This window comes from Mandrillus leucophaeus, unplaced genomic scaffold, assembly GCF_000951045.1.
Source record: "Mandrillus leucophaeus isolate KB7577 unplaced genomic scaffold, Mleu.le_1.0 Scaffold659, whole genome shotgun sequence".
NCBI lineage: Eukaryota > Metazoa > Chordata > Mammalia > Primates > Cercopithecidae > Mandrillus > Mandrillus leucophaeus.
In genome coordinates, this window is record NW_012107130.1 from 14,027 (window position 1) to 27,715 (window position 13,689).

The following is a 13,689-nucleotide window of genomic DNA, read 5'->3' on the forward strand; positions in this document are numbered from 1 at the left end:
AGTCTCCTATTCTCAATATTCAAAACATTAACCTAAAGAAATAGGACATTATAAGCATAAAATACTACCTTTTTGATGGATGCAGTGGCTCATGCCTGCAATTCCAGCATTTTGGGAGACCGAGGTGGGAGTATCACTTGAGCCCAGGAGTTCGAGACCAGCCTGGCCAACATGGTGAAATCCTGTCTCTACTAAAAATACAAAATTAGCTGGATGTGGTGGCACACACCTGTAATCCCAGCTATTCATGAGGCTGAGATGGGAGGATTGCTTGAGCCGGAAGGTGGAGGTTGCAGTGAGCTGAGATTGCGCCACTGTACTCCAGCCTCGGGGACACAGGGAGTCTCCATCTCAAAAAAAAACAAACAACAAAAAAACCACAAAAAAACAAAAAAACTCTACCTTTTATATGACAAAAAGGAGTAAATTTCTATTCATATTTGCTTGTATATGCATAAATAAACTTTGGAAGAAGACATACATAAGTAACTAGTAAGAGCTTACTTAGGGTGTGGGGACAACTTGGCAGATGGAAGCAGGAATGGGAGGAAAATTCACTCAGTCTCTTGATATATGTTCTGTTTTTTAAACCCTGTCAATATATTACCTAATTTAAAACTACGTACACAGTAAATATTATTTGGCATTTGGCTCATTGATGGAATAGAATTCCTGTTACCAAATGTCATCTCTCAGGTATTTTTCACATACATAAAAAGGAATTTTAGAAGAATTTTAGAAGTTAAAAAGTAGAAACTGAGTTTGTGAAGTGTATCATGGCATGCAGTTATATTTTTCCCCATGAAGTTCAAAGTCAGAAGAATTTTGTGAGTACTTTGTTGTTGTTTCAAAAAAGGTAGAAAGTTACATTTGGCTTAGCAGTGACATTACATGTGCGTGCGTGCGCGCGCGCGCGCACACACACACACACCCTCCTCTAGTAGATAACTGTATTTTGCCATTGAAAGTAATGGCAAAAACTGCAATTACTTTTGCAGTAACCTAATAACTTACTATCCTTTAGCTATGTAAATAGACATTCTGCTAACAAGGGGGAAGCAGAAATTTGTGTAGCACCATTCACACCTATTTTTATTTTGATTCTGTAATCACAAATGACAATTTTCACTTCATGTGAACTGTTAGGTTTTGAACACTCAGTAACTAAACTTTAGAAATTTATGTAAATTCTTCACAGTGTCTTTTAATAAAAATAACAGGTGCTAGTTACGATTTTTGAAATAAAATATAAACCTAAGAGTTGTAAAATGTTTCTTTAAGGTACAGAGTAGGTGACGTGTTTTAAAGAAAAATAATTTATAAATGACTTTGTAAAACACAAGCCCTTCACATGCTGTTAACTTTGGAAAAGTCAGGTCTTCTCCTAACAAGGTTTTTATTCTACCTCATACTCCAAACTCTTAAGGTTTTAAAATATTCAACTTGCCTTTCTTCTTTTTTGGGGAGTGGGGGTGAGCTTGCCAGCTGGTTAGAAGCCAACAGTTATCCAGTCAGACCTGAATGGAAAAATCTATGATTTGTTTATTTCATAGTTGAAGTTCAAAAACAAGAGACAATTTAAATAATAAAAGAGTAACAGGAAAAAATGCAAAGAAAGAAAACAAATCAGTAAGAGTCCAGAAGAACCTTCAAGAATATTTAATTCGGAAAACGTTATTGGTTTAGAGAACTTGACTGGAAGAAAACAACTGGGCACAGTTCAAGGTTTTAAATTAAAAACAATCTAACAAGGTCTATGGGGATAACTCTCTGAGCCATATTTTGGAGACCAGATTCATTTCTACCAAGTAAAAGTAATAGCAGTCTAAGCTAAAAAGGAAATTCCTCACAACTGAGGTAGTTACTAAGTATCAGCACATTTTCCAAGTTCTCACAAGGCCCCTTAGCTATTTACAATCTATTTTCCCTCATATATAAATGGAGTGCCTTTTCAATTTTATGTCTTCTGTGATTTGTTTAAAAAAAAAACACTTATACACACCAGCCAGAATATGCCTATTTTATTAACATCATGCTTTAATAAATAACTGACTACTTCTAATAAAATTAAGCCTCTGTTTACAACAGCCCCCAATATTCCATTTTGACCACTCTGCAGAATTTGGTGTAAAAAGTTGAATGAAATGTAGACCCTGAGCTATCAAGTAATTATGTTTCAATATAAAAATAGAGAATTACTCTTACAACTGAAGATTGAACAATAACACAAACAACCTCTTTGTGGGTTTTAGGTTCAGTAAAATTAGTTGGGATCTTAATGGCTGTCTAAAGCAGGAAGAGACTTACAGAATTTTAGTCTTTCTGAAGACTTCTGGGAACTCCTTTGAAAGTGATTTGTTACATTATCAGAGTTTTATGAGCTATCATTTGGTAAGGACACAAGGAAGGGATTCCCAAGGGGCCAAGATAGTTGTTAGTCTTTGGCCTGGGACAACAGATATGGCCATGGCCTTTGCCACTTCATCCACATGGCTAAAGGTCACTGCTAAGATGTAGCCTTCTCAGCTCTACCTACTCCCACCCCGCCCCACCCCCGAAGAAAAACAACACGTACAAAAATCTGGACACCTAGTTCTCCCCTAAGTGGGCTCCTTGGCTGATATCTTGGATCGCAGCACATTGCTGTGAACCATGGCAAGTCCTTTGTTTTACTGTTAAGAGGGGACCGGGTAAGAAAAAGACTCAAATGAAACACCTTATACTCTCTTAAAACAAAAACTGGGATCCCAAAACAAATGGAGATACACATGCACAGACAAAAACTTTGCCCGAGTGTTGACAGCTATTCCCTGAGCCCAGGCTGTACCCCAGTTCTGGCTAGCTCCCAGACAGCTCCCTGTACATAGTTGGGTTTGAAATCTGGACCACTCTAACAAGGGGGATCAAGTGAGATTGTTGGTCACTTATTGCTGCCATTGGGATATTAATTCAAATAGGGTCAGTGTGAACATGAAAACTAGCACACGGTGGGCTAGCTAACCTGCCTGGTTTTTAAAAAACACCCCCAAACCCAAGTGTGAACATGTGATAACTGGGACATCCTGAACGCCTTCTATCCTTCAAGGGGGAGGATATCCAGAATCTTTTTCTAAATGGGTTACAGTTTATATATAAGTGGGTTCAAGAAATGGACCTACAGTGATCTTAGCTTATGTAATTCAACTCATTCAAAGCAGTAGTCTGCAGTCTCTTCCAATTACCACCTATAAATGAAGTACGTATAACCTTCTTCTTGGATTGATGCTTTGAATACAATCTGACAAGTGGCTCAGAAGCCTGCTCGTGTCCTCACATTCTGTCCTAACTTAATAATAATTAAAAAAAAGAAAATCACCTCCACGTCTCTCCAGATAAGGCAACTAAAATAACAGGGAGAAATGGAAATTTTACTGCTTGTTGGGCTTTTTCTTTTAATAACGTGATAAATAAAACCTGCTTCTGTACAGCTATTTAATATTTCAGAAATACGTACATGTTACATGCCAAGAAGGAACCCTGGTTTGCTTGTAAGAAACAAGGTGAGATCATAGTTGGAAAAAAAAACCCACAAATGAAATGAGAAAAAAACATACAAACAAATAATAGAGTGATAAAATCACAAATGCACAACTAACTATAGTTCTTGTACCTACACTGTTAGCCACATTTAACATGGTTTGGGGGAGCAGGAACCAACTCAATGCACAGTCCCTTTTCCTCCCAAAACTGAATGAAAAAACAAAGTCAGCATTTCTTAAACCAGTGGCCACATAGTAAAAACTGTACATTGTTGTCCATTCATTTAAAAAGCAAAGTCACTAGGATGGTAGAAAAGTGATAACTGGTGCCTTTTAACTTTTTGATGATGAACACTTTTTCTCAGAGTTTGAGAATTATCTCCACTCTCTCTGCATAACCAGGAACAAGATGCAGAAGGCAGTGAGGAGGTAGGCCTGTGCCCCAGGACGGACACCTGCACTGTCGGCTTTCTCATTGGCACTCTTCCCAGCGTGGTCAGTGGCATTATAGTCAAACTCTGAAGGGCACTGCTGATACTCACAGCCACTTCCACTTCCTTCTCCACTACTTTCATCACCTAGTTTAAAAAAAATGGAATAGAGATTTCATTCCACTTGTTCTCATCAGAAGGCATACAAGAGCAATTTGTTCTTTCAAACCACAAATGCTTACTGTTATCAAAGAAGTCCACGTCATTCCCATTGTATGCATTCTTCATCTTGCTGGTCATCACTCGAAGAGCCATGATTTGACGAAGGATCAGTATGTCTGGTTTGCTGGTGTCAACCTGGACCTCTGGGTTGTTGCCCTGGTTGGCTAATCCATTTCCTGTCACTGCAAACAGGTACCTGGAACGTAAAATGACCCCAGTAAGAAGATTTGTAAAGCAAAAAGATTTTATCTGTCTGCCTCCCAAAGTGCTGGGATTACAGGCTTGAAGATTATCAAGATTATACAAGAGATTATCAAATATTTCTGCTAGATTATAGTATTTCCACTAAGCAAAATTAGATGGAAGTTCTTCAATTCCTAATGAACTCTAATCTTTCTTGTTCCTGTGGATTCCTCATTTCTCCAATTTGATGGAAACCTTCTTGAAAGCTATCCCAGCACTTTTGGAGGCTGAGGTGGGTGGATCACTTGAGGTCGGGCATTCAAGACCAACCCTGCCAACATAGCGAAACCCTGTCTCTACTGAAAATATAAAAATGAGCTGCATGTGGTGGTGTGTGCCTGTAATCCCAGATACTTAGGAGGCTGACACAGAAAATTAACTTGAACCCAGGAGGCAAAGGTTGCAGTGAGCTGAGATTGCACCACTGCTTTCCAGCAGCTGAGATTGCAGTGAGGTTGCAGAGAGCCGAGATTTCGCCACTGCATTCTAGCAGGTTGACAGTGATACTCTGTGGAAGGAAGGATGGAAGGAAGGAAGGAAGGAAGCTATCCCTCTTGAGGAGGTTGGTGGGTTGAAGTAAAGAAGTATGGGTACTGGCTGGGCGTGGTGGCTCACACCTGTAATCCCAGCACTTTGGGAGGCTGAGGAGGGCGAATCACAAGGTCAGAAGATCAAGACCATCCTGGCTAACATGGTGAAAACCCGTCTCTACTAAAAATACAAAAAAAAAAAAAATTAGCCGGGCATGGTGGCAGGCACCTGTAGTCCTAGCTACTCAGGAGGCTGAGGCAGGAGAACTGCTTGAACCCGGGAGGTGGAGGTTGCAGTGAGCCAAGATTGTGCCACTACACTCCAGTCTGGGCAAAAGAGCGAGACTCCATCTCAAACAAACAAACAAACAAAAGTATGGGTACTTCTCTAACTTATTGAGTGTCTAAGGGAGGGACACAGGGCATCAAGTCAGAGAATAGAACCTTTGAGAACTGGTTATTTATTAGGCTAGGCCATTGGGCAAAGAGCAACGGGCATTAAATATTTTTAAAATAATGACACTATTGGAACGGCCCTAATACGAGACTATAACTACTGTCAAACTTTTGACTCAGCACTCTTTGTAAGTAACTGGGTGCCTTCTCAACACTCCCAGTGCAAAGCCTGTTCCTAACAATGCCTAGAAGCCTTCCATGTTGTTGCTACCTACTGTGAATTGCTTCCTGATGCCTCGGTTGACAATTGCGAGAACCCTCTCTGAAGGTCACCCAGGCATCTAGGAAGGGACAGACTTCAAATTCATTCAACAGACACTAACCTGCTTTTGCCTTTCCCATTCCAGCAGTCATCCTCATTGCCGTTTCCTGCAGCCATCCTCTCATCATTGCAAACGTTGCTCGGAAGGGAGGACCAGAATTTCTTGGCCTGTTTCAGTTTCTCCTTGACATCAGTAACCTAATTATGAAACAACAAAAAAAGGATCATTGTAAGACAAGACAAAACTACCTACAAATGTGCCTTCTGGCCATTTCCAAAGTATCTCCAGAGTGATATGCAATTCATTTTCAACTTTAGTTAGAAGAGGAAGATGCAACTCCAATTTATATCTTAGAAGTACAAAACCACTCAAATGAATAGTTGAAATGCAAGTTCCAAAGGAGTGGTCTAGATCCCTCGTGCACCTCATTGTAAGTACCATCTGAGGCCTACCAGGTTCCATGCTGTAGGCACAAAGATAATACGCAATCTCTTCTCCTAAGGCTTTTAGAGTCAGGATCAAGTGCATATATTAGGCACTCTGTGAAACATAGCTGCTATTGCTCTTTCTCTCCATCCCTATCTCCGCAGACTCCCTCTTCTGTATTCCTACTACTGTAGGAATACTTTCTTACATTTTTGTTGCATATTACTGTGGATAAAGCAATTTGCCTACAGTTATTCACTCTTCTCCCATCTCAGCGTTTACTAAACATCATTTTATGTTAATAAGCCTGGAACATCTACTTCTCCCTCTTTGCCTCCTTGTTGGTACCTTTTGAGAACAAGGATTTGCCTTATTTCTCTGAGCTTCTCTGTGCCTAGCACAGTGATGGACACATACTAGATGTTCAGTAAATGCATGGTGAATCTAAAGAGAAGTTTTGAGACAAGACTTATTGCATCATAACTCCTTGACTACCCAGGAACTTTCTGAGCTAGAAAATGGGACAGGCAGATTGACTGACATCCACATCCTATTTGCTTGAAAAGTGACACCCGAAAGACCCACACTTGTCAGCCTTCCAGCTAAAAATTCATTCTGAGCAAGAGTTTTCAGTTCACTGTCATTAAACACGGCCCTTCCTGCCAAAATGCTCACCAGTCGGTCCAAACTAGTGCCAGCTGCTGTGGTTGGGCGTTCCTCGGGGTGATGTGGTCTGAAGCGAGCACTGAAGGCACTTTCAGAGATGGAACGAGAAATTCGTCCAGCTGGGAGGGGCTTGGGGGGTCCACATCCCTGGAAAACCTGCATTGGAGTAAGTGTAGTCATGTTAGGGAAGTCACATGCCAACGTGGGGCGGGACAGGGAGGAGGTGGTTCCCCAGCTCCCCTTTCCAGCATCTTGCCTTCGTTACCTTCTGAGACACTTGAACACTATTATCCTGCATGTTCATAATAGCATCAGAAATCTTCACATCGATGGGATCCATGACCGATTCAATGTTGAAAGGACCCTCTAGCCTTTCTGCCACCATCAGCATAGCATCTAATATGAGGTTTGGGGAAGAACAACACAGCATAAAAAGTCAATCATTAGTTTGGCCTTGGGTAAATCAATCTAATTTTTTTTTCCTGTTTCCTGCATGGGGGCGGGGGAAGTAAGACATGGATCATAATGAATTCTTGTTTTTATGTTTTTATATCTATTTCCCTTACACCAAACTGCATTTAGTCACTATGTAACACTAGCTCTCTGAAGTGTGAAATGGCCAGATGAAGGCTTAGTTCTACAGCAAGGAAACCAAATCAGGAACTTTCCTCAATACTGATTATTCGTGTGTCAGCCACTGTCACTGTAAGGCTTAGTTAGCTCCCAGAAGACAAACCTAAGGCTGGAGGCAAAATAACATGCCAGTTCTTCCAGAGACTTCCCTAGGATTTTTTCGTTTCACATTCCATTTATAAGAGTCAAAAACATAAATCAGTTAAGATGCTGGCATATTAATTCTTTTCTTTCATTTTTAAAAACAAAACCCCTCAGATCCTTGAGTGCACCGTTGGAAAATACAAATGAAAGGATTCCTAGGAATTCTAATGACTTTTCAAATAATAAAACTTTGAATAATCCAATTTTTGTATTAAGAAAAACTTCTCATTGCAAATACAATGGCCTCAATTGATCTTAAAGCATGTACCTCCTTTTTTTTTTTCCAAAGTGAAAAGATGACACAAGACACAGTATACAAAATTAGTGGGCTCACAGTATATATCTTCACCGATTATCCTGCTTTAGACTCTGGAGTAGTCTAGCATTTTCCAGTAAGCACTGAATCGCTTCAATAAAATACATTGTCTTTGTTTTCTTGCCATACATGTTTCTAAGGAGTATGAGGCTTAGTATTTTTGCCTGCTACCTGTTTTACAAAATTAGAAGAACTTGGAAATGAAAACCCCAAATGACAAAAAGGATGCTTCATTAATGACAAACAGTGAACTTTTAAACTTGTTTATCCCCGCTTTACACTCTAGTGCTTAGTGTATGGCAAGAAAGGAGTTAGACCAACATTATCTATCACCTTCAGGTAGTGCAAGGATGGTTACTAGAAAGAAGGGCTAGTTTCCGGAAGATTGTGCCCTTCCCAAAGAACACCGCTGACAACTGCAGCCCCCAGCTGAGCTTCTACCTAAGCTTTCTAGTGGAAAGGAGCATAGGCATCAGCATATCAATGAAACCAAATCTGGTCATCAACCTTTCACCTTCAACCTAGAACAAATGCTACACAACATTTGAATGCATGGGGTCATTTCTCTAAACTACAATTCCGATGTCACAAACCACAAATAGATTTCCGTGAAATGCAATTTTTAAAACAGTAATAACAAATGAAGTTTCAGAATGCATTGTGGTAAGCGCCAATCAAGTGATGCTTCTAACTCTAAGTAAGGGCTGAAAGCATGAATATACCATTGTACTAGAGGAGAGAAAAAAATGCTTTTGATGTGCTAGCAAAAGGAGACTTTTGTAAACAAGTGGAGCACAACTTAAATGTGTTCATTATTGTCAAATCATCAGGACTGCCATGTACAGAAAGCACATTCCTTCATAAGCTGAGAAGAAATCACCTGCTCCCAATAAAAAGATTATGAATAGACAGATAATAAACATCTAAAATGTATACGTTTAAACAACAACATCAACAACAACAACAACACCCAGTGCATTTTGTATCTCCTTATTCCCCTAGCGGCGAGGAATGGCCAGATCACTAATGTGTTTGTGAAAGACTGAAAGGAAACATAAACCCCAATTCTTCTGGCTCTTTGGCGTCTTTGTAAACTCTGAGCGAGCCGGCTATATACAAGGGCCTGGGAATGGAGGGGGAAGCTGGGCCTTTGTTGGGGCCGGTGCCATGGCGTTGCATGCTGCGCAGCTGAAGAATGCAACTGAAGTGCACTCTGCCTGCAGTCTGCAGCCCGGGAGCCAAAGCTGCCTCTAACCCTGGAGGAAGTCATGATTGGTTATCAATCGGCTCTTCTGTAACAGCAGCCAGCCCTGATAAGAAGCCTCAAGAGAAAGCCAAAGATGACTGGTTTGGAGTTTGGATTTTCTTCTGGCTGATACGAGCCACGGGGCCCTTGTTTGTGGGATATCCGACTGGCTCCTGCCAGGACCTGGCTGGTGCCCCCGCCAGCAATCCCCATACTAAATTCCCACTGGCAGCAACATGCGACATTAATAGGGTTGGCCCTGAGTCAAATGAGTGTTAACACAGCTACAGTATGTGATGGAGAACAAGGTGGACTTTAGCATAATTTATGATTCTCCAGAAACTGACTTTTGTTGGTAGGGGCAAGGCAGATATTTGGTTTGTTTTTCCAAGTGAAGGTTTCATATAAACCAGCCTCTTATAAAACCAAATTCCAAGGTGTTTTAACTATTTGGATCCATCCAGATAAAAGGCTGACAAGACTTCAACATTTACTAAAGGGTCTCAATTCATGGCTAGTTGCAGATGCAGTTAAGAGAGGAGAGGAAGAGCATGGCAACAAGAAGACAGATTTGGAAAACCGGTTCATCCTTAGTCTCTTAAAGGGTCTAGTCCAACTGCATGATTTCAGTGCTCAAGACACTGGCACTGAGTCTCCCCCCACACCCCCAGCAACAAAGCATCCCCTTCTCACTAGGGAAAGCAATTCCTTTTGCATTGTGCTGCCAATAATCAGAAACCCACATCTTCAGCCTCACGACCTGACTGGAAGAACAAAAGGCAGTTTCCCGACTTAACCCCAAGATCTGATTTAAAGAAGGGGGAAAAAGCCCTTGACCATTCATTAGCTGCAGTCATTTAAAGGGGAAGGAAAAATTCCTTGCAAAGAGAAAAAAAAGGAGAGAGACAAGAAATAAAAAAAGAATTTACAGCAGAGGCATGTAAATTGGGACTGAATTCTACAACCACAAAGCAGATTAATTAAACCCTTGTGAAAAATTCATGAAAAAGCACTGGAGATTAACAATGTCTATTACTCCTGGTCTTTTATATCTGCTTATTAGAAATAAAGAATAGTATACCCATTAAAAACAAAGTTTAGATACAACTATATACCTCATCCCTCCAAAAAGTTATCACTTAAAATAACTAGGGAAAAATCGATTCAGAAATCCTATCAACTTCTACTTGGGTTTAATTTTGTTTCTTCAAAGACAACAAATGTAATTTTAAAAATGCACAACAAGAACAGCAGCAACTTAAGTCCTCTTTGTTTCAGAGTAACTGATTTAAAACATCAATTAAGAAAGCCAGAGTGTGGTTTTGATTTGATATGGACCTGTAAACTCTAGGAAAAATACGTAGGAGCATTTGTATTTTAATATAAGGATATGAGTTTAGTTATAGCTGCTGCTAGACATGTTAGAGTATCAAAATAGTGGCAGGGCCATGCCCTTCTGCGTTCCATTCCCAATGTGTGTGTAGAAAAGTCAGCAAAATTTGATCACTGTCACCATACATTTTTTTGTACCATATGGCAAATTCTACTACCTTGCCTAGAGAAACAGTGAATTATAGGGGAAATTGAAGAGGATCACGAACTTTCTTTAAAAATTCAATTTAGCAAAAGAGAACTGCAAACTTGACATTTGGATGTGGGGATGAGAATGGGATAAGAGAGAGAGAGAAAAAACCAAAAATAGCGACTTTAGATCTGGAAATGCTATGGGTTTTTACTTTCATGAGAAATACTTTGAATCAACAATTTCTCCCATGGCTTCATTCTGGGCATGATGTGCCATTTGGCCTGTGTGTCTTTGCTGGTCTTATGCCTTCCCTTTCATGAGATTCTGCTTTTCTGTGTGTAGAAGATTTTTTCAGGTCTTCTAGCTTTGAGCTATTTAGGCTACAATTGTGCTGAAGTGCTTAATATTCACATCTTTTTTTTCCCCCTGTGTCAGTGTTCTTAAGAATCTGTTGGAGCCAATTTATTGATGCACTTTCAAACGGAGTTAATATGGTAATTAGCTCTCACACAGACTAAAAAGCATTCCCCAACCTTAATACCCCTCACTTCCCCCCAGAAAAACAAGCTAGCAAACTGCATGCATGTTCCCATGATTTGGACAAATAAGTGAAAAACAGGTGCTTATAAAGACACTCAAATTTGGCAATTATGCAAAGGTGACTGGGGTGGGGAAAAATGTGAGTTTCCTTTTGTGAGCTGTTAGTATGTGTGTGCGGTCCTACTAATACTCAGCATAATGAACTTCAACACTGGTCACTGTTGTTTCAGGCATCAAGGTAATTGACAACTGGACATTTAAATTCTCCTTAATTTGTCCTTTCCCCAAAATCATAACTAACCCTCTCAGCAATTGGCCACTTCATTTACACTGCTGTCTGGGCTCTGAGAATGGTTTTCTAGATGGAAGATATATGCAGGAATACGTATCCCTTACATTCTCAGGGCTAAAGTCCTTCCACTCTCACCAGAGCAGACTACTATCGCTAAATCGTGTACAGAAACAGAATCCCTAAATTTCTCAATCAGATTTCACCTGATCCAAATAACAAATACATATCTGGCCTGTTTGCAGAAGATTTGGTTGCAGTGTAACAGATATAACATTTTAAAAGCCACTTTTACAACTCCATGAGGACTGTACTCCAGCATTTACTTGGATACAAGCCTATAATCATAAACACAACTGACTTTTAGGGGCAAAATATCAAAAAGGCACTTTCTCAGGGAGTGGCTCATGCCTATAATCCCAGGGCTTTTGGGGGGCTGCGGGTGGGAGGATCGCTTGAACCCAGGAGTTTCAGGTTACACACAGCTATGACTGTGCTGCTATACTCCAGCCTAGGTGACAGAAAGAGACTCTGTCTCTGAGAAAAAAGCATTTTCTCGTTATTAAAACCTGGCAGTCACTGTACCTATTACCTTCAGAAATGCCACCATTAGTTCAAGGGAATATTCACTTGTAGTAATGTTTTTACTATACTCAAAGTAGTTGAGTATGATCTACATAGTCAGGATTCTGACAAACACTAAATAACTAACACTAAAATAAACAAATTTCATAGCTGCCAATTACAACAGTCCTTGTGACTGGAAGCTAAGCTATCTCTAGCAACGCAAATATGTTAATCACTTGCTCACCTATGAAATTGTTCCATTCAAAATCGAGATCCCCTTGGTTGGCCAAACAGCCTCTCATGATGTTTGAGCAGTAGTTGTAACATGGCTTCACTGTCACGAGACCCCGGCAGTGGGAGCAGTAGATCATCTTCAACAGGGCATGGGTACACTGGGCTGTGGGGTTTACCTAATATGTGAAAAGAAAAAAAGACAGTAGTGGTGGGGCTAAAATAGAGACAGAAATTGCTTCTATCACACTGACACTGAAGACTTGGCCATTAACTTAAGAATGAGTTGTAATTGATCACAATTAGTAAGCCTGGACTGCCTCCTGAAGATGTAGATTAGATAAAAGATACGTGCTTGGACAGGGCAGAGGAGGGAGATGAACATCACATGACCCAAAACAAACAAGGTACACCAACTCCTACCCTGTAAACACCCATTCCTCCCCCACACCCCCTTCCCTCCTGGAGTCTCTCTCTCACACACATAAATTGCTCGAATATCTCAAAATCCTTTTACAAATAACTATCCAGTGTGAGCCATGAAATGCAGTCGAGGAAACTACCTTCATGTGCCCACCATGCACGCCCTGCTAATAGCCTCAACCATCAGTGTTTGTCTTTGCCAGACTGGAACAGAAGCACATCTTCTTCTGAATCACATTGACTACAAGGCTGTCCTTTGAACCCTAACCCCAAATCAAGGTTTAGAAGGATATCTACGGTGTCTTCTGTTCTGTGCCAAGAGCTGTGCAGAAGGCAAAGTTAACACATTCTACAGGGCAGAATATGAGTAATCTTAAACTTGGGGGGTATGTGAAGGCTTTCCAAGGCTTGGGAGTACTAAAGCACAGAGTGTTCATGGAACACTTGATGAAAGAGGTGGGGCTTTGGTTAAATTTTCAAGACAAGGGCTGGACTTAAGTGGTCAAACAAAGGGAGAGCATCCTAAGTAAGTTCAATGAAATGAACAAAACCTGTAGGAGAGTACAGGACATATCACTGCATCTCAGAATGGGGTTGGGAAATTGTGGGAAATAAGGTCAGGTGCACAGGAGTATGTGTGTGGCCAGAATTTAGAGGGGCTTAAACATCAAGCAGAAACTAGGACACCAGCTGCCGCGTGCGGTGGCTCACGCTTGTAATCCCAGCACTTTGGGAGGCCAAGGCTGGCGGATCGCGAGGTCAGGAGTTCGAGACCAGCCTGGCCAGTACGGTGAAACCCCCATCTCTACTAAAAATACAAAAATTAGCCGGGCATGGTGGCGTGTGCCTGTAGTCCCAGCTACTCAGAAGGCTGAGGCAGGAGAATTGCTTGAAGCTGGGAGATGGAGGTTGCAGTGAGCCGAGATCTTACCACTGCACTCCAGACTGTGTGACAGAGTGAGACGAAGGAAGGAAGGAAGGAAGGAAGGAAGGAAGGGAGGGAGGGAGGGAGGGAGGGAG

The 13,689-nt window shown here is 40.9% G+C and overlaps 1 protein-coding gene across 1 annotated transcript in view; it reads right to left on the reverse strand.

Annotated features, from left to right (window-relative positions):
- Nucleotides 1-3,253: 3,253 nt before the first annotated feature.
- The window catches only part of GPC4 (glypican 4), a 130,628-nt gene continuing 120,192 nt past the window's right edge, over nt 3,254-13,689 (reverse strand). The window contains exons 4-9 of the mRNA XM_012001311.1: nt 12,260-12,425; nt 7,021-7,151; nt 6,765-6,911; nt 5,724-5,860; nt 4,192-4,367; nt 3,254-4,096 (exon numbers count right to left, since the gene is read on the reverse strand). Of these exons, the coding sequence (XP_011856701.1) occupies nt 3,894-4,096; nt 4,192-4,367; nt 5,724-5,860; nt 6,765-6,911; nt 7,021-7,151; nt 12,260-12,425 (960 nt within the window). The 3' untranslated portion in view covers nt 3,254-3,893. The remainder of the gene's footprint in view (nt 4,097-4,191; nt 4,368-5,723; nt 5,861-6,764; nt 6,912-7,020; nt 7,152-12,259; nt 12,426-13,689) is intronic.